This window comes from Chelon labrosus (assembly GCF_963514085.1).
Source record: "Chelon labrosus genome assembly, chromosome: 13".
NCBI classification, from domain to species: domain Eukaryota; kingdom Metazoa; phylum Chordata; class Actinopteri; order Mugiliformes; family Mugilidae; genus Chelon; species Chelon labrosus.
Genome location: NC_140346.1, coordinates 11,642,416 through 11,663,695, shown reverse-complemented (window position 1 = coordinate 11,663,695; position 21,280 = coordinate 11,642,416). Strand labels below are relative to the sequence as shown.

Genomic DNA, 21,280 nt, shown 5'->3' with positions numbered 1-21,280 from the left:
AAGAAAACCTTTAATTGTCCCACAATGGGGAAATTGCAGTTTGCAACAGCATACAGAAATGACAGAGATAGAATAGATGATAGACATATTGCACAGACTGGTGTAATAATATTGCACATATTAGGAGTGCTCATTGTGGAGCCTAACAGCAGCAGGAAGGAAAGACCTTCTCTATCTTTCCTTCACACATCGAGGGTGAAGCAGTCTGTCACTGAAGCTGCTCCTCAGCTCCGCCAGGCCACCGTGCAGGGGCGGGACTCATCGTCCAGCATGGAGGACAGTTCAGCCAGAACTCTCCCGTCACCCACCTCCCTCACTGAGTCCAAGGGGCAGCCCAGGACAGAGCTGGACTTCCTGATGATCTTATCCAGCTTCTTCCTTTCCCTCTCTGCTATGCTACTGGTTCAGCAGACCACTCCACACAGGATGGCCGACGCCACCAGAGAGCCTGCAGAGTGAGTCGTTTCAATTGACATGACTGCAAGACTGTGAAGTCTTTTCTGACCCATTGCTTGACGCAGCCAGGAGTGCAGCCGACTGTAACTATTGACCCAAAACAACAAAGGTAAGACGTGCGCAGAGATTGTCTGTAGTGTGTAAGCCAGGTTTTTATTTGTCAAACATGGAGCATTTCATTAATTACATGGGACTTTCTGCTGTTAGCTGGGGGCTGGAGCTAACTAATTGTTACTACCAGCAGTGATGAATACTTACTTTCCTGAAAAACTTTCTTATATCCATTTGCGCATCCATCCATCCATCCATCCATTCATGTTCTTCTCCTAACGGTGTTCTGTTCGGCTCTGGGTGGCTGCGGGTACCGAGCCGCAAGCAGGCTTCAGCCCCCCTAAAACAGGCCTAACGACGCCACTGTCACACACTGTGGAACCATCCTCTCGCCTACGCGATGGCGTACAAAGATCCTGCGTGATGAACCGAAGATTTGAAAATTTGATTCATCAGTCCATAATACCTTCTTCCAGTCTTCAGTAGTCCAATGGTGGTGTTTCATGGCCCAGGCGAGCTTCTTTGTCTCATTCTGACATCTTAGCAATGGCTTTCTTGCTGCAACTTGTCCTCTCAAACCTGCAGCTCGAAGTCTTCTTTTCACAGTTGAAACTTGCTTCCTACGACCACTATTAAGCTGTGCTTGAAGCTGTTGTCCTGTGAGCCGCCTATCACGCAAGCTGTTAACTCTCAGAAACTTGCCCTCTGATTCAGTTGTAGCTTTGGGTCTGCCAGACCTCTTCATGTCAGAGTTTCCCCCAGTTTCTGAGTGCCTTTTGATGGTGAAGAAAATTGTACTCACTGACACCTTGACTTTCTTTGCAGTTTCCCTGTAGGAAAGACCTACATTGTTAAGTGTTATGATGGTCTGTCTCTCTTCCATTGTTACCTTTTTCTCGCCATTTTTGTAGCAACACACTACTTTCTGCAGTACAATACTGTTCACCTGATGCTCATGAGGGTCTGGTACCACAGTGTGTTCCAGCACTGCTTTTATGCAGACAGAGGGTGTTGTAAGTAACCAAGAAAAGTTGGAACACCTGTAGGAATTAGTAGCACCAGCTTTCAAGGCTGATTCAACCTTCATTGCTGCAGAACAGCTTTAAATTATTAACCCACTTCGTTTTCACTGAAAGAGGCCTTTTTGTATTATTCTGAAATGTACATTATTTTTCAGTTTTGGGTAACCAAACCTTTTTTTTTTTTTTTACCTCTTGCTGTTCAGTACTTACCTTTGTACCATTTCACGCTATTCATTAGACTTGCACGACTTGAATTGCAATAAATAACTGGAAAAATTAGGGTGTTCTAAAACTTTTGACCGGTAGAGTGTGTGTGTGTATGTATATAGATATCGTATCAACAGCCACCGTAAGAGCAGTCACAAGTAGTTTGTTAGAAAACATTTTGTTTGTTTATCTCACTGACATGAATGGTTTCTGTTAACTGAAGCTGTAAAGAAGGCTGCAGTACTGTTCTGATGTGGACGTGTAAATGGAAGCTGAAGTCTCAAATGCGGAAGCAACACAGCAAAAATAGCACTGCCCATACATTGTCTGACTTGACATTAGTCATTGTGCTCTCTGACCGCACCCACTGACATAATGAAATGTACTTTTCCTCGTCTTCTAAGAAAGGGAGGGTTTTATTTCCACATTGTGTATTGTTTCTCAAGTAAATGATACACACTGTGCACTTCCTCTAACACTGGTGTTGCTGAACAAAATGGTGCATATCTTGGCAGGTGTCCTGAAACCGAACTTGCCTTCTGCAAGACTTGTTTATCGCGGTGACCTGGCTAACCGGTATTGACAAGGGACGGAATCTTATGTGACGATTCTTTGTTTCAGAATGAGGTGACAGGAATAAAAGTTGCTGCCCTGTAGTTCATCCAAGGGGACCTTAAACTACTCAGAGAGAACATCATCTCCTGTACTCTTACACATCTGTTTGTTAGATGATTTTGTTACCTGCACTGAATCACAGATAGATTACCCATAGATAGACAGATAGGTTACCCACTCGGAACTTAAACATTAGACCAGCTTCTACACTACTGCCACTTGTCTCCCTCACCCAAAATATGTAAGAGCATAAATTCACATACATAAACTACAATATATTTACAATGAAAAATCCATCACTAGACATTTCACCTAAGATAAGCTACCTCATGCAGAATCAAGGACAGAGCTGAGGAGGGAACACTTTTTTTTCTGCATTGTGACCTGGAGAAAACTAAATAAAAATTAATTATAAAATAAAATACATCAGCTCACTGACATAATATTCTCACTCTTCCCCTTTTCCAATAGTTGAGAGACAACCAGACTGACGTCTAGCAGCTATTCTAGCTGGTACTGGCTGAGTTTCTTGCAAAGCAAACTATGTAGATATTATGTAGACTATGTAGATATTACTCAAATAAATGAAATGCATATATCTTTGAACAGGTGCTCTATTGGCCACTTCAGCAACACACCGAACCCTCTGTGAAAACTCCAGTAAGCGTGGTTGCTACATGCTAAGAGGCTAGGCCTCGTTGTTAGCTTGTTGAGCGAAAATGCCTTTCATTGACATACTTTTCTTAAACCAGTTGGAGCGATAGGAATGTTTCCTAATGTTAGAACCCACCGTCGTACTGTTGGTATCACTGTGAACCTTATAAATTGACTTCAAAAAGATCGCTAGCTGAGTTAGCATGGGGCTAACCCTTGTCGTGAGTACATAGTTCTTTATGAAGATAAATAAATGCATTTATGTTAAAATATAAGTTTGTGATGAATTATTGTCATGGTAAAAATAATTGTACTGTAAATGTATGGGTACATTTTGCGTCTCCCAGAAAAACCCTAAAAAAGTCTTTACTGGATCTGTTTTAAATAATATTGCTAATTACATTGAATGTTCACCAATAATAATGTTTGGTGTGTATTTTAGGCACAATTTATATGTAAAATATTCATTAAATGATTCCCACCCCCCCAATTATTGACTGTCTTCAGCTTGTGATTCACACGTTCATAGTGAATTAACATGAAAGAATTCAGTATAATTCACAGTTTTTTGTGCTAATTCTATAAATACTTATACAGTCAGTTGCACAGAGTATTTATTTTCTGTAATACATGGGATTTCAATATTAAAAATATATATTTTTATCTGTCCCTATGATCCGGTCAACTCAAAACCACATAAAAAAAAAACCCTACAGCAGGATTTGGAGGGAACTATGGTATGTTAAACTTTCTCTCTCATTAATTTGTACAAAATGTTGAGAATACACCAACAGTAGATTAATTATATGTCAAATCTGTTACTATGATATTCTAGTGAGTCTGTCCATAATTTTTTAAACAATTATATGATGAAAATTCATAAAATTATGGTGGAGTTAAAGCACAAAATGGTGGAAAATGTCAACTCTGTTATCGTCAACTCTGTTAGATGTGTCAAAATTTTAATGATAACAGAGTTGACAGTGACTAACAGAGTCAGATGTTCCCAATCACTTCTAAGCATTTTGCTTTAGTTTGTACATTTATTGTGGGTTCTGGGTAATTTTATTGTAAAGGCAAGATTTCTGATATCGCTTTCCAGGTCAAGAAAATGTTATTATTTTCTAGATAGGTGAAGATGAAGGTGTCGGCAGCAGAAAGGCAACGGCAATACAGGGCATGGCGAAATGCTGACCCTGAAAGGAGGGCAGCAAATTTGGAAAAAAGACAGGGAGAGATGGAAGAAAAAGAGAAATGCAGGGAAATCAAGTGGGAGAGCAAAGATGTGATTGGACAGTGGTGTGTTGTTGAATATGATGATGACTTTTATCCTGGGACCATTGTTGAGGTCAATGAGACACATGCAAAAGTCACATACATGCACAAAGTGGGGAAAAATCGGTTCTACTGGCCAAACCGTGAGGATACTTTGTGGTATCCCTTTGATGATGTTGTCAGAATCATCTCACAACCAACCTAAGTGACCGGGCGCCATGTTGAAATAGACAAAGAAATATGGGCTCAAATCGCCAGTGAACAATTTTTCGAGTGAGTGAGGAGGGTGACAGTTGTGTTGTTATTGCTCAAATTGACGAATTTATAGATTTTCAGATGTTCTATGAAATATTTCTACATTTAAAAAGTTTTAATGTTACTATGCATGGTTTGTCAACTCTGTTATTCATGTCAGCTCTGTTTCACCAACTTCATTCATTCATCCATCTTCTGTACCCGCTTATTCCTGTTAAGGGTAATCAAGTGTACACATTTCAATTAATTTAACTAATGGACTTCTGAACGGACTTCAAACCCAGGTTAATAGACAGCCAGTGCCTTGTTGACATTCATTCATTCATCTTCTGTAACCGCTTATTCCTGTGAAGGGTCGTGGGGTCTGCTGGAGTCTATCCCAGCAGTCATCGGGCGAGAGGCGGATTTCCCCCCCGTACAGGTCGCCAGTCTATCGCAGGGCTAACACAGAGACAGACAACCATTCACACTCACACGCACACCTACGGCCAATTTAGAATCACCAATTAACCTAACCAGCATGTCTTTGGACAGTGGGAGGAAGCCGGAGTACCCAGAGAGAACCCACGCAGACACAGGGAGACCATGCAAACTCAACAGAGAAAGGCCCAGTCGGCCCATGGATTCCAACCCGGGACCTTCTCGCTGTGAGGCATCAGTGCTAACCACCTCCCCACTGTGCCGCCCTGTTTCACCAAGTTTTGTTTCAAAAAAGCTATAATGTTGACAAGCTATATTGTTGACAAATTAACCAGAAGCTGTGTCATAACTAACATTCTCACTACATGAGATTTCAAAGCATTTCATTCATTTTTGGAGCTATATTTAGAGAAAATCCAAACCGAACTGGCAACTTTCCAATTAAATGTGTCAATGTTTTTACTCCTGAAGAAAGAGTCTTTATCTTAGAAAACTTAAAGTTGAATTAGTGGATTTAAAGTCAAAAGTTCTCATAGGAAAGACATGGTTTTAAAATGTATTATTTTAAAACCAATATATATTATTATATTTGAGAGCTATAAATATTTACCCTAATTTGTCTGCAACAGAGTTGACTGATTTTGCTGTTAGTACGATGATTTTCAGATTAAATATTTTAAATCTTACATGTTTGGCAAATGCTGGAAGTGTTAAATTTAAAGTATTCTCTATGGCAGTGGTTCTCAAACTTTTTACACTTGGTACCACCTGAGAAAATACTTGGCTCTCCAAGTACCACCTAATGACCAACATTAAAGTACAGTAGCGGAGTAGGCCAAAGTTTTCATGAAAAACATTTTAAAAGTTTTATTTAACAAGTTTATTTAATATTGTTGGCCACGGTAACAATCATACACAGATGGAACACTGTGTTTAAAATTGGAAAATCATAAACTTTACTTAAATAAAAAAATCAATTAAAATGCACTGCGTTTTTTGCTAACAGTAGCAGATGTTGTGGTGCTGGTACTGGCATCACTGTTCGCGCTTGTGCTCGGCTCACACACGTCCTCCTCTTCGGTTGTTGTTATCTCCTGTTGCACGTCTGTCTTTGATTTAAGCCACAACAATAGTTTTGTCGTACGCTTCATTTTTAAAGTCCTTGTTATTACGGTAACTAAACCATCTTCCCATCACAGCCCAGCTACAAACGGCGCCTGTAACGGCGGGAATATTACATATATCGGCTAACGTTACCCAGAAACACTTGCGGATTTTTAAAATTATTAACTTATTTATTGTCTTAATTTCCTTCCATTTTTTGTCATCGGTTGATAGTTTTTTTTTTCATACATTCTCATATATTAAATCGTGTTTCACCTTTTAAATGTATTTTATTTTATTTTAGTATAAGTATTATTTTGCGTACCACTAGAGGGAGCCCGCGTACCACTAGTGGTACGCGTACCACAGTTTGAGAAAGGCTGCTCTATGGGAATGAAAAATGATTTTGTCTAAACTTGAAATGTACCCGCAATTCTGAAATGGCTCGTATACAGACTCATTTGCAATGATTTGAATAGTGTATATCCTGCATCTGTGAGGGATCAGTGCTAACCACTTCGCCACTGTGCTGCCCGCCATATTAAATTGAGCTTTCTAATTTACTTATTGAGAAATCTTAAAAGTTTTGTTACCTGCATTGAACCACAGATTAACTTGGATTGAGTCGGAACTTAAACATTAGAGCAAAGGGGATGGATCATTCTTTATCTCAGAAATTTGATACTTTAATGCAAATAACGTATTCCTTTGTAACAGATTACCCAGTCTGAACAGAGGAGCATTGCTGAAGTTTTATTTTTTGCTTGTTGTGTTTGTAAAACTGAAAACCTTTCAATAAAAAATATTATGGAAAAAAATATTCATAATAAAATAAAATGCATCAGCTCATTGACATAATATTGTCTGACATCTAGCAGCTGTTCTAGCTGGTAATGTCTAAGTTTCTTGCAAAGCAAACTATGTAGATATTATTCACACAATTGAAACGCATATATCTTTGAACAGGTGCTCTATTGGCCACTTCAGCAACACACCGTTAGCAGCAGAGATATGCAACACGGATTGCATATCTATCAAATATCAATCTGGGCCACCACTGGCCCGCACAACACCTGCCAGCACCCTATCTCAACCTTAAGTGCCAAAAGTGGCCTGGACTAGGCCCAAATGTGTTTGCGTTGTCTCAGATTATGGAGATACTTCATGAAACTGAGAGGAAATGGTAGCTTTAAAAAATAACTATACAATACTAAGGTAATGGGAAAATGATTCCGTTTCAATATTATCTATTTGCTTAGCACTATACTTAGGCTACATGAAAATGTATGCTTGAATGACAAGAAAAAGGAACTTGAAGCTATAAGACATGACTCTTGAAAGGAATCAAATACTTTTAATAATATTGATCATATAGTAGCACTCCTGCCCTTCTTCCAATAAATCCTAAGATGAGGATGATGTTTTTGGTGTATATTTTGTTCTCTGCCTGTCTTTCAGCCAAAATGAAGACTCTCTGTATGACCTTGTTGCTGCTTCTGCTTGTTTCCGGGATTCAAGCTAAAAGTGAGTTGTTGTTTTTTTTTTCTCTTTTTTTTCTGAATGAATAGTTCTGGCTAAGAAAAGTGATGCAGTCATTTTCTTTTCTCGTGTTACCCTTGAAGAGTGCTGGAAGAACGAAGGTAAACACTGCAGAGATTCAAGCGAGGAGGATCTAGACGGAGGAGGTACCCCTCTAACACATACGCATGTTATTTTCTGCTCCTTATGGCATCTTGTGCATAAAACTCCTTTTTTGGTCTCCAGTCAAAAACTCATATCATGTCCTGTTTTCAAACTGCAACAAACCTTCCAAATCGAACCTTCAGCACAATGTAAAGCGATTTTCTTTTCTTGTTGTATCCTTAAAGATTCAGGCAGACATGGAGGTCAATGCTCTGGGGAATCAAGTGAAGAGGAGGAGGACGATGAACCCACCACAGGTTGCCTCTCTTTGACAGTTCATCTAGTTTTTCAGGCTCCTTTTTATATCTTCTGTACAAAACTTGACCTTCTTCTTTTTTTTATTTTCAGTCCCCAGTCAAACTAACATCACCGTCCTGGTGGCAAACTCCGTGACACACCTCCCCAATAAGACCTACAGCACTTATGTGGTTTACAGAGGGATCCTCCTGGGTGGGCTGAGGAGGCTGAAAGAATCCAGCTCAGGCTTCAGGTAAGATCCCCACATCATCTCTGTCATTCTTGTTCTCTGTATGTGATTCTTGTCTTGATTGTCAGCTGACTAATGTTGCGCAATCTTGGTTTCTCTGGTTAGGCACCACAGAGTCAAAATGAAATCATCTGTGTATTTTCCAGGTCTTTAGAAATGACAACTCTGAGGTTTCACTGGTTAGATTCAGATCCATACAAGTCCTCATGAGTCACTTTTGCTTTCATTTCTGTTTTACTTAATGTTGATCTCTATTTTTAATGTCATGTTGTGACTTTGTGCAGTAGAGGTAGACAACAATATTACACTTGCATCTGACTGTGTCTTAACTCAAACGTCCTCCTCTGTCGTCCTTCCAGCTTTACCTACACAGAGGATCCGAACTACGGCCCGTTCCTGGAGAGCGTGAACGGTCTGCCTGGTAGTTCTGGAAATCGCACCTACTGGGAGCTTCTGGTCAGGACACCGAACAACAAAATCTTAAGACCGAATGTTGGTGAGTGAGTCAGCCACAACTGTAACCTGTCTGCTTGATGACCCATGACACACAGTTCAACTGATAATGTGCTGTGGATCTTGTTTGCAGGCATTGGATGTTACATTCCCAAATCCAACGAGCAAATCATCCTGAAATACAACACGTACTGAAGGCTCTCTTGAAGTACTATCACATATTTTAGATGTTACATGTTTATCACATATTTTACATTATCATTAACCAGCTCATCTATTGGTATTTGGTGTTAAGCAAGAATCCAAATCAGATTAAAGATTGAAATAAAATTTTTATAAACCTTAACCCATGTTTAGAATGTTTGATTTTTCCATCTGTTGACTGACAAGGCCGCACGTGGTTTACATGCAGCAACCTGACAGGGAGGCAGGAATAAAGTTCTGCGTGAATCAAGGTTTGCAACCAGGATATTCTAACTTCACTAACAAGACCGCACCACAGTATAGACAAAGACCTTTATTTTGACCAGGTTAAGGGGAAGGAAAGGTAGGGGATGGGATGAAGGGATCGAGGGGATGGGATGATCGGATGGAGTAACCCAGGGAGTGAGTTTCAGTGTGGGAGCATATCTCTTCTGGATCTTCAGCCCTGTGTCCCCTAGGCTCTTGAAATGAGATTGTAAAGCAGAAGAGAGAACAGAGAGGGTTGGGGTGGAGGGGTTTGAGAACTGAGCCAGATGCGGGTAATTGGATGTTTGAGGCGTGGACTTGTTCCTGAACCTAAGTTATATAACTTCATTGGTATGTCAGATGTAAGGTAAACTGGAACAAAACTGTGTATATTATTCCCTTTTAAATTAATCTGTTATGTTTAGTGGCGAGGCAGCACCCAAATGCAGGCACCAGGGAAAGAAAGCAGGAAACAACAGCACTTCAAACTTATCAGTCAGGAACGGAAATCCCATAACCCTCACGTCAGGGAAAACCCAAATTACGAAAGCAGACAATCCAGCATCAAACTCCAGTCAAACTCCAGTCAAACTCCAATACTTGAAGCGATCCTGAGGTGTGTCTGCAGTCAGCCACCAGGAAGCCACGCCCAGCCACTCTGAAAGACACGCCCCCTGATCAGGCAACACAGGAGAAACAGGGACACAGTCCAGAGACATAACAGAATCAGAACATCTGCCCTCCTGTAAATGCAGCTCAGTACTGCCACAGTGTGGCACTTTTAAACAACTGGATCTGATGTAAAACCAGGAAATGATACTAAACTTTGTAAACTGTCTTAATAGATTGAATGAGAACACTAAATCCAGCTGCCATTTGTCATGGCAACTAGAAGATGTACTGAATAAAACTGCAATAATAATAATAATAATAATAATAATAATAATAATAATAATAATAATAATAATAATAATAATAATGATAATAATAATAATAATAATCGCAACAAAGACATGTGTTTTCCTTGATTTGCTCCTACAGTTAAATTTGTCATTAAATGATTCACGTGTGACTTAATTGCACAATACAGATGTTATTTAAAGGTATTTGTAAGCTGAGCTCAAGATGATGAGGAATTATCAGAATTATATCTTCATCATCAGCAGTTAAATCGTCAGTAAAGATAGGTTAGCCGATACCTATTGCAGTCATGCACCGATCAGCCACAACATTATGACCATTGACAGGAGAAGTACATGACATTGACCATCTTGTTACAATTCAATGTTCTGCTGGGAAACTTTTGGATTTGGCATTCATGTGGATGTTACTTAGACAAGTACCACCCACCTAGACCAGACCAGACACGCCCACCCCATAGCAATGATACTCCTTGATGGCAGCAGCCATCCCCAGCAGGATGCAGCCTGACACAGACACACACAGAAAAACGGTTTAGCACAAGGTGTTGACCTGGCCTCCAAATTCACTAGAACCCAAACTGATCAAGTATCTGTAGGATGATCCACAGAGGCCCCTCCGTTCAATCCATAGGACCCAAAGGCCCCCACTAACAACATTCTGTTGCCAGACGCCACAGGACACCCTCAGAAGGCCCATGTCCATTCTCTGATGAGACCTACACAATATTAGGAAGGTGGTCATAATGTTATGCCTGACACATGCACAGGTCATCACAGCCATAATGACTGCCTGAAATGGGGGGAAAGTGAAGAAATTTCTTTCTGGTCATACCAAAACGCATCCTTCACTTCATTGGAATTGTTTAATCACACATTTAAAACTGTGGAGCACATGCGTGAATAAAGGAAAAACATGTCTCTGTTCCAGACAATATAAAAGTATACTGTTCTAGTTCTACAACTTAAGAGCCCATTTTAGAAAAAAATTCAACATGTTGTTACTGTCAGTTTGTGGGAGGACAGAAGAGAAACAAGAGAAATATTTGTCTTTCTCATCATTCATTACTTCATCCTACTGCAATTCCAATCTTAGTTTTCAAATTATAACAATATAAAGTAAAGATTAGGCTCCTTTATCATTCAAAGTTGGTGAATGAATCTTCATGTTAGAAGAAACATGCATCATAGATGTTGCAAGCAGGTAGCTGTGGTCTGTGAGAAAAATATAAAAAACACATGAGGAGACGCAGAGACAATGAATGAATAATAGCAGTGATTCTTTGGAGCAGAGTTAGTCACTGTTTCAGATTTTTATGTTATCCTGATCAAAGCATAATTGGTAAGCTGGACAAACCAGACAGAAGTAAATGCATTCAAATACATCTACAGCAAAACGTAGAATTTATGTCATTTTATTCGCCATACAGTTTTGTGCTGGACAGAATAGGGTACATTAACCAAGTTGCTGGAAGATGTATCCAATTCTCACACACCACATACAGGCCACTGGTGGGGACAGCCGTGGCTTCAAATCAGTAGAGATGACACACACAAGAGTCTGAGGACATGTCTATCAAAACTACGGCATGGTCGGGGACAACAGCCGAACATTAATCTGTATTTACAGTCGATCAATCGATCAATGCTATTACCAACACAAAGTCATAAAGATATTTCCAGTCAGATTTTTCACGCTACCACAAATCAAGAATCATGATTGACTGTATGTGTGCCTCATTATGAGGATCATTTTATTTTAATTATAATGACAAGTGAACCTGATTTGGGTCATTGTGTATTTTAATACTGATGATGTGATCAAATTAGTGTACACACTGTCCTTAATAAGCAAAGGTGATTAGTACACACATTTCACACTTATCTGTAAAAAATAAGAGGATTAAAAAATAGATTTCAAGTAGTAAAATTACTGAGGTCAGGCACACCTGGATTAACAGTAGACTGGTAATCAGACGGTTGAACATGATTTTACTATAACATAATGCATGAAGTATGAAGTAATTTGCTTCAACAAATTAAAGGTTTATAGAGGGAAATGTGAGAGAAATGTCGGTAACAGAATCTTTTTTTTTTTTTTTTTTTTTTACCGTAACCTTTTCAAAATTAGCAAAGATTTCTCAGCAAAAAAATCTGGAAAGTCAATTCATGAAAGCAGCCATATTATAAATAGCTGCCTCCTACTGACTGCATGGCATGGATATGTCCAGTAGAGGGCAGTTGACAAGTATTAAATTGTGTATGACAGTGTTTTTAGGTAAGTATTGATTATGTGGTTGGTGCAGAGGTCTCAGACACTCATGTATCATATATAGTATGATACAACTGACGTGTTAAGACATGCACCAGTATCATGGTTATGAGAATTGTCTCATATTATGGCCTTTACATACAACACAGAAAGATCTGGTCGATCAGATTACCTTATACATGATAAATGCTAGTGTCCTGATGTCTGATTACTGCCTACTGTTGGGCTTACGCTCGTGTCTGGAATCAGAATATAATGTTTACATTCGCAACAAAATAATCACAATATAAGCCGATAGTTCCAGTACACAACCTGAAACTGATGTGCTGCACGGGCAGTTTAGAGCTGTTGCTGATTTTTATCTCTTGCTGGTAGGACACATTGTGCTGCAGAAAAGTCGTCTCTGTCATCTGGAAATGTAAACAAGCTCGTCTCCCTGAGCAACTGGTTATAGGAAAAGTGAAAAATGGGAGCAGAGCATTCAGAGTTTACCTTGGATCCTCTAATGGCTACCTTTTCAGTTGGGCTGCTGCGTTGTGTAATCCAGTGTCACTGAGGGTGTGATTAAAATCTGTTCAAGCACAGGAGAAAAGAAAGAAACATTTATCTTATAATTATGTCATCATTGTAGTAGTTTTATAATCATATAACCGGACAAGGGACTTGTATGGCGTCAAAGCCGAAGACACTGATGGCTCCCAGAAATGACTGAATAAACGATGGGAGGAGTGTCTTCATTCTTTTTGATGCTTGTGTTTGTGTTCTAAACCTCTGCATTTGTCTGGATTAAAACCTAAAATGGGTGGAGGAGAACATTCATTCACTGCTGTTGATGTGTAAATAAAACAGGCCTTATTATACTCTCAGGGAGGGCCTGTCTGTCTGCCCAATTGCTAATGGTTTCACATCATAGTGTTTTGCTGTGGCCATACAGTATCACACTACCTGCAATGTAGAGGAGGACATTAAATACTGGCTTAAAAACAGTAGTCCTTGTTTATGGCTTCTTACACTAATAAAAATGAGCACTTTCATACTATGCCATATACACACATCAGGCATAACATTATGACCACCTTCCTAATATTGTCTAGATCTCCCTTGTCCCTGCAAAACAGTTGTGACTCATCAGAGAATGGACATAGGCCTTCTGAGGGTGTCCTGTGGTGTCTGACAACATAATGTTGTTACTGGGGGCTTTTGGGTCCTATGGGTTGAGGGGAGGGGCCTCTGTGGATCATCCCACAGATACTTGATCAGTTTGGGATCTAGTGAATTTGGAGGCCAGGTCAACACCTTCAGCTGTTTTTCATTTTCTGCGCGTGTCTCTGCCAGGCTGCATCCTGCTGGGGATGGCTGCTGCCACCAAAGAGTGTCATTGCTATGGGGTGGAGGTGCCTGGTCTGGTCTAGGTGGGTGTCTAAGTAGCATCCATGTGAATGCCAGGTCCAAAAGTTTCCCAGCAGAACACTGAATTGCCACAAGACGGTCAATGTTATTTACTTCTCCTGTCAGTGGTTTTAATGTTGTGGCTGATCGGTGTATTCTATTAGCACTACATCCATCACAAATTAGCAGTAAAAAAAAAACAAAAAAACAAAAAACAGTAGTCCTTCTTAATTTCTCATATCTTCTCATCTTATGTAAGCATATTGACACAGCTTACAGGAGCTGAAGGACATGTCATACTAGAAAGGAGTATGTTGTTGTTGTTTTTTTATTCTTACGCTCAAATAGCAACTCTTGGGAATCCTGGGTGTCCCTAGGCAGTTGCTTCCTTCCCACAGTTTTGCCCATGCTTTAAGTTGACTGCTCATAATATCTCTGACATATCTGCTCAAACGCAGCCCGTCATCTGTTAGTGACTCCTGAGCAGGGACCTTTGAAACAGTTTCCACCCTCATAAACAGCTCATACACTGCCTCGGCTCCCCATCACTCCCACTGACTGTATCTGCAGCACAACGCACAGAGCACTTTTAAAACTCAGGTTTTAAGCTCTTTAGCATTTGATTTAACAGATTTCTCTTGCATCTTGTTTATATATGTGTATATATATATATATATATTACACTGACAATAAAACATTTAATCTTGAATCTTTGTCTCTGGAGCACATCTTGTATTTTATGGTTGTGTGTTGTACCAGCGTTATTGTTTTTGCTTTCTAGATCTTACCTTGTCTTTCCTGTCTTCCTTGCTGTTTTCTTCATTACTTTATCAAATGAAAGGCAAATTATAAAAGCATTAGTTCATTTAAATCTTATTTTATATACACCACACTAACAGTTAGAGAATTACCTGTTCATTCTCTTGTGTGATTGTAAATTTAGGAGTGTTAGTGTTGACGGTATGAAAAAGTTATTCTACTGCGTCTCGTAGGCAGCAAAGATAAAAGAAGTCTGGGTGTGTTTGTTCCACTTACTCTGCAGTATAATAAGTTCTCAAGCTGTCTGTTCCAGGAAAGGGATGTCGCTCAGAAGCCTGAGGTTGAACGAGGCCACGAGAGTAGGTGATCATATATCCGCAGCTAAGTACACCCCATGAGGCTCGCTGAGCCGCAAACTGAAAATACAAAGATATTTTATTACATTCCGCACAGACCCAGTTTGGTAGGGTTCATCCTCGGGCACTGAAATTGAAATGTTTTTGTTGTTGGCTCAGAAAGGTGCTTTAGAGTCGAGTCAAGGGGAACAACGCAGAAAATTTTACCCATTTTGATGCTCTGAGCTCCATGAGCTGCTACTCGCATTCAACTCTAGCCTATCTGTGCTCTTAGCAGGCTGCTAAACAGATGTTCATACTGCAAAGATTCATAACGAATGAGTCTAAATCTTGCGTGAACGTTGATATTGAATATTGCTTTTTGTATGGCTCCCTCTTGTGGAGGATCTACAGACTTACAATATGAACCTGTCAACATGTGATTCCCAAAAAAGGCCAAACAACGGGTTCATTCAAAGGAAAGGAATGAAACTATTAACTTCTGACCAGTTCCTCTGCCTTTGCATTGTGCGTGTTCACTAACTGGTATGGCCTCACCCGGACATCACGGACAATTTCAGTTCCAGCCTTGCGTCACCCGCTGCGACAGATTTTCAGGTTCAAACTGTAAACACCAGAAATGATTCACCATCCCTGTGTTCACGCACTTCACTGACCTAACCAGGACAGCAGCAGGTACTCAGTGTTCAACGACGACACATAAGAAGCCGGTGATCTAACAGATATATCTGACTGAACACATCCTGTCCTCCGCTGGCAACATTTGTCCCAGTCCTGTAGCTTTGGCTTTCTCGCTGAATACATGAATATGCCGTTTACCTTGCACTGCAGAGGCGTTCTGGGTGCTTGAAGACCTGGGGGGTTAACCACCCAATGCTCACACCATTTCAAGTTGTGACAGAGTGAAATGAATATAAAGAAAGGAAGGAATCAAAGCTCACATTTTTGTATGTGATGACTAGATCCTAAATACCAGTTATTTATCTATTTATTTAATTATGAACGTTTGAGGAGCCTTGAGCTGGACTAACTCGCATGTACTCGTATGCTGCTACAGCTTGTCCTTTTACTTTTTGAAATCTCATTTCCACAGCCTCGCAATGAAATGCTGAGGTACAAGGTTGCCAACTTTCAGCTACCATCTGAAGTGTGATTTGATGTAATTGCAGCCCTTTAAGTGATGCTGCAGAATATTTGGAGATATCCCATAGTATTTCATAATTCCACAAATACTGGAAACAATGATAACACATTAAAAATAATAACAAACACAAATGAAAATTTTTTTTGACAGTTTTGTTGAATTACCTTAAATAAGATTGCCTATATGATGAAAATCCATGCGTCATGATCCTTTAACCACAGGAGCGTATGGTACCATGAGACTGATGCGGAGGTATAAATTGATTAGAGGCATACTGTTCTGTATTTCCGTTTAAATGGAGTGGTGGGAACCATCCCTGCACACAATAATATCCTGATGCGAGGCCGTGAAAAAAGAAAAATCTTCGTAAGACAAAACGTGGTGTACCGGAAAACTAGTTTACAATAAGGATGGTGCTGTGTACCATATGGTTTCACTGTAGCTGATACACACCGGCTCTTTGTGTCACACGTGGACGTCTGTCAGATTCTTATCACTCCTCAATCCGTGCCAGGAATAATTTATAATGCCTAATTGAGGAAGCTAGGAGACGCTGACATGCATCCGGCTGCTGTGTAAATCTGGAGGTATTTCATAACACGGAGCAAAATTCCCTTGAAAGCGGCGGAGGAAGCAAACTAAACTTGAACTCATTAACAAAGTCCAGACTACAGTTGTTATAGATGAAACTTGTTAATCTTTCCTGTTAAAGTCAGCAGTAGCTTTGTAGTTGTAGTCATTTTTAGATTTCAGCCTGTATTAGGCCTACAGCCAAAAGAAACTGTTTTAAAGACAGATACTGGATGCTTTGTTATTTCAGGTAGATACAGTATATGTTAATGCAACTATATATATTGTATACTGTGTATTCTGTTGTTGGCACTGAAATGTGCCTACACGATCAGATATAACATTATGACCACCTTCCTAATATTGCGCATGTCTCCCTTGTGCCTCCAAAACAGTTGTGACTCATCAGAGAATAGACATGGGCATGTATATATATACACAAGTCACAAGTAGTTTGTTAGAAAACATTTTGTTTGTTTATCTCAACTGAAGCTGTAAAGAAGGCTGCAGTGCTGTTCTGATGTGGACGTGTAAACGGAAGCTGAAGTCTCGAGTGCGGAAGCAACACAGCAAAAACATCACTGCTCATACATTGTCTGACTTGTGATCAATAAACCAGTATGCGTTTGTGTGACATTAGTCATTGTGCTCTCTGACCGCACCCACTGACATAATGAAATGTTGTACTTTTCCTCGTCTTCTAAGAAAGGGAAGGTTTTATTTCCACATTGTGTATTGTTTCTCAAGTAAATGATACACACTGGGCACTTCCTCATACACTGGTGTTGCTGAACAAAATGATGCATATCTTGGCAGGTGTCCTGAAACCGAACTTGCCTTCTGCAAGACTTGTTTATCGCAGTGACCTGGCTAACCGGTATTGACAAGGGACGGAATCTTATGTAATGTGACGATTCTTTGTTTCAGAATGAGGTGACGTATGGAGGAAAGGAATAAAAGTTGCTGCCCCGTAGTTCATCCAAGGGGACCATAATCTACTCAGAGAGAACACCATCTCCTGCACTCTTACACATCTGTTTGTGGTAAGAAATGTTTTCATTTATTTTTTTTGCTATGTTAAATTGAGCTTGCTAATTTACTTATTGAGAAATCTTAAAAGTTTTGTTAGAGGATTTTGTTACCTGCACTGAATCACAGATTGACTCGGAACTTAAACATTAGACAGAACATTATAGGCAGTGTGATGACGTTCCATTTGGGCAGGCCAGTTTTTGTGCACGCACACCATTCTGCTCATGAAATCTGGGCCATCACTGGCCCGCACAATGCCTGCCAGCGCCCTATCTCAACCTTAAGTGCTAAAAGTGGCCTGGACTTGGCCCAAATGTGTTTGTGTTGTCTCAGATTATGGAGATACTTCATGAAACTGAGAGGAAATGGTAGCTTTAAAAAAAATAACTATACAATACCAAGGTAATGGGAAAATGATTCAGCTGCAATATTATCTGTTTGTTAAGCTCTATTTGTAGGCTACGTGACAATATATGTTTGAATGACAAGAAAAATGAACTTGAAGCTTTAAGACATGACTCTTGAACTGAATAAAATACTTTTAATAATATTGATCATATAGTAGCACTCCTGCCCTTCTTCTTCCAATAAATCATATAAGGATGATGTTTTTGGTGTATATTTTGTCCTCTGCCTGTCCTTCAGCCAAAATGAAGATTCTCTGTGTCACCTTGTTGCTGCTTCTGCTGGTTTCCGTGATTGAAGCTAAAAGTGAGTTGTTGTTTTTTTCTCATTTTTTCTGAATGAATAATTCTGGCCCAAGAATGGTGATGCAGTCCTTTTCTTTTCTCGTATTACCCTTGAAGAGTCTCGCAAGCACGAAGGTAAACGTGGCAGAGATTCGAGCGAGGAGGAGCGAGACGGAGGAGGTACGCGTGTTTTTTTTTTCTGCTCCTCGTTGCATCTTGCGCATTAAACACCTTTTTCAGTCTCCAATCAAAAACTCATGTCCTGTTTTCAAACTGCAACAAACCTTCCAAATCGAACCTTCAGCACAATGTAAAGTGATTTTCTTTTCTTGTTGTATCCTTAAAGATTCAGGCAGACATGGAGGTAAATGCTCTGGGGAATCAAGCGAGGAGGAGGAGGACGATCAACCCACCACAGGTTGCCTCTCTTTGACAGTTCATCTAGTTTTTCAGGCTCCTTTTTATATCTTCTGTACTAAACTTGACCTTCTTCTTTTTTTTTTCAGTCCCCAGTCAAACTAACATCACCGTCCTGGTGGCAAACTCTGTGACAAACCCTCCCAATGAGACCTTCAGCACTTATGTGGTTTACAGAGGGATCCTCCTGGGTGGGCTGAGGAGGCTGCAAGAGTCCAGCTCAGGTTTCAGGTAAGATCTTGTGATTTTTATCTTGATTGTCAGCTGGCTAATATTGTGCAATGTTGTGGTTAGGCACCACAGAGTTAAAATGAAATCAACAGTGTATTTTCCAGGTCTTTAGAAATGACAACTTTAAGGTTTCACTGGTTAGATTTAGATCCATCCAAGTCTACATGAGTCACTTTTGCTTTCATTTCTGTTTTACTTAATATTGTAACCCATTTTTAATGTCCTGCTGTGACTTTGTGCAGTAGAGGCAGACAACAATATTACACTTGCATCTGACTGTGTCTTAACTCCTCAAACGTCCTCCTCTGTCGTCCTTCCAGCTTTACCTACACAGAGGATCCGAACTACGGCCCGTTCCTGCAGAGCGTGAACGGTCTGCCTGGTAGTTTTGAAAATCGCACCTACTGGGAGCTTCTGGTCAGGAAACCGAACAACAAAATCTTAAGACCGAATGTTGGTGAGTGAGTCAGCCACAACCGTAACCTGTCTGCTTGATGACCCATGACACACAGTTCCACTGATAATGTGCTGTGGATCTTGTTTGCAGGCATTGGATGTTACATTCCCAAATCCAACGAGCAAATCATCCTGAATTACAACACGTACTGAAGACTCTCTTGAAGTACTATCACATATTTTACAATCATTAATCAGAATAAATGGAAAAAAAACCTGAAAAACTGTTATTTCTCTGCTTTGTTTTCTGATTGTTAATCAGTAGCCTACGATCCAAGCTTGGATATGTAAAGAAGTTTGATGATTAAAGATTGAAATAAAATTTTTATAAACCTTAACCCATGTTGAGAAAGTTTAATTTTTCCATCTGTTGACTGACAAGGCCGCACGTGGTTTTCATGCAGCAACCTGACAGGGAGGGATGAATAAAGTTCTACATGAATCAAGGTTTGCAACCAGGATATTGTCTTTGCACATTAAAAGATGTACAATTCTGACTTCACTAACAAGACCACACCGCACAAAGACCTTTATTTTAACCAGGTTAAAGGGAAGGAAAATTAGGAGATGGGATGAAGGGATCGAAGGTAGCAACCAAATGCAGACACCGGGGGAGGAGGAAGGAGGAAACAAAAGAACTTTAAACTTATAAATCAGGAACAGAAATCGCATAACCCTCAGGTCAGGGAAAACACAAATTACAGAGCAAAGGAGATGTCCATGAGGTGGGGAACAATTGAGAGAACTGGATAACAGGCAAGAGACCACACGAAAGCAGACAATCCAGCGTCAAACTCCAGTCAAACTGATCCTGAGGTGTGTCTGCAGTCCCCGGAAGCCACGCCCAGCCACTCTGAAAGACACGCCCCCTGATCAGGCAACACAGGAGAAACAGGGACACAGGGCCCTCCTGTAAATGCAGCTCAGTACTGCCTCAGTGTGGCACTTTTAAACAACTGGATCTGATGTAAAACCAGGAAATGATACTAAACTTTGTAAACTGTCTTAATAGATTGAATGAGAACACTAAATCCAGCTGTCATTTGTCATGGCAACTAGAAGATGTACTGAATAAAACCGCAATAATAATAATAATAATAATAATAATAATCGCAACAAAGACATGTGTTTTCCTTGATTTGCTCCTACGCACTACAGTTAAATTCGTCATCAAATGATTCACGTGTGACTTAATTCCACAATACAGATGTTATTTAAAGGTATTTGTGAGCTGAGCTCAAGATGATGAGGAATTATCAGAATTATATCTGCTATCATCAGCAGTTACACCATCAGTAAAGATAGGTTAGCCAATACCCACTGCAGTCATGCACCGATCAGTCACAACATTATGACCACTGACAGGAGAAGTACATAACATTGACCATCTTGTTACAATTCAATGTTCTGCTGGGAAACTTTTGGACTCGGCATTTATGTGGATGTTACTTAGACATCTACCACTCACCTAGACCAGACCAGACACCCCCACCCCATAGCAATGACACTCCTTGATGGCAGCAGCCATCCCCAGCAGGATGCAGCCTGACACATGCACACACACAAAAACGGTAGCACAATTTGTTGACCTGGCCTCCAAATTCACTAGATCCCAAACTGATCAAGTATCTGTAGGATGGTCCACAGATGCCCCTCCCCTCAACCCATAAGACCCAAAGGCCCCCACTAACAACATTCTGTTGCCAGACACCACAGGACACCCTCAGAAGGCCCATGTCCATTCTCTGATGAGTCACAACTGTTTTGGAGGCACAAGGGAGACCTACACAATATCAGGAAGGTGGTCATAATGTTATGCCTGATATGTGCACAGGTCATCACAGCCATAATGGCAGCCTGAAATTGGGGGAAAGTGGAGAAATTTCTTTCTGGTCATACCAAAATGGATCCCT

At 40.2% G+C, this 21,280-nt stretch overlaps 2 protein-coding genes across 3 annotated transcripts; both read left to right on the top strand.

Annotated features, from left to right (window-relative positions):
* Nucleotides 1-316: 316 nt before the first annotated feature.
* LOC311498785 (uncharacterized protein) lies at nucleotides 317-9,185 on the top strand. Of its 2 annotated transcripts, XM_084559518.1 has the most exons (7): nucleotides 317-565; nucleotides 7,518-7,583; nucleotides 7,682-7,744; nucleotides 7,928-7,999; nucleotides 8,091-8,232; nucleotides 8,589-8,725; nucleotides 8,816-9,185. In XM_084559518.1, the coding sequence occupies exons 2-7, from the start codon at nucleotides 7,523-7,525 to the stop codon at nucleotides 8,875-8,877; spliced, it is 537 nt and encodes a 178-aa protein (XP_084415644.1). In that variant the 5' UTR covers nucleotides 317-565; nucleotides 7,518-7,522; the 3' UTR covers nucleotides 8,878-9,185. The 2 variants fall into 2 exon arrangements, with proteins under 2 accessions (XP_084415644.1, XP_084415643.1); XM_084559517.1 differs by lacking the exon at nucleotides 317-565 and having other exon boundaries at nucleotides 6,918-7,583.
* Nucleotides 9,186-17,465: 8,280 nt separating this feature from the next.
* Nucleotides 17,466-19,719, top strand: LOC311498515 (uncharacterized protein). The gene is made up of 7 exons (XM_084559145.1): nucleotides 17,466-17,585; nucleotides 18,220-18,285; nucleotides 18,381-18,443; nucleotides 18,610-18,681; nucleotides 18,770-18,911; nucleotides 19,232-19,368; nucleotides 19,459-19,719. The coding sequence occupies exons 2-7, from the start codon at nucleotides 18,225-18,227 to the stop codon at nucleotides 19,518-19,520; spliced, it is 537 nt and encodes a 178-aa protein (XP_084415271.1). The 5' UTR covers nucleotides 17,466-17,585; nucleotides 18,220-18,224; the 3' UTR covers nucleotides 19,521-19,719.
* Nucleotides 19,720-21,280: the final 1,561 nt, after the last annotated feature.

Coding starts and splice junctions, on each gene's coding strand:
- LOC311498785 (XM_084559517.1), top strand. CDS start 7,469: ATGAGGATGATGTTTTTGGTGTATATTTTGTTCTCTGCCTGTCTTTCA. Junction 7,745..7,927: donor GGAGGATCTAGACGGAGGAG/GTACCCCTCTAA, acceptor GTATCCTTAAAG/ATTCAGGCAGACATGGAGGT. Junction 8,000..8,090: donor GGACGATGAACCCACCACAG/GTTGCCTCTCTT, acceptor TTTTATTTTCAG/TCCCCAGTCAAACTAACATC.
- LOC311498515 (XM_084559145.1), top strand. CDS start 18,225: ATGAAGATTCTCTGTGTCACCTTGTTGCTGCTTCTGCTGGTTTCCGTG. Junction 18,444..18,609: donor GGAGGAGCGAGACGGAGGAG/GTACGCGTGTTT, acceptor GTATCCTTAAAG/ATTCAGGCAGACATGGAGGT. Junction 18,682..18,769: donor GGACGATCAACCCACCACAG/GTTGCCTCTCTT, acceptor TTTTTTTTTCAG/TCCCCAGTCAAACTAACATC.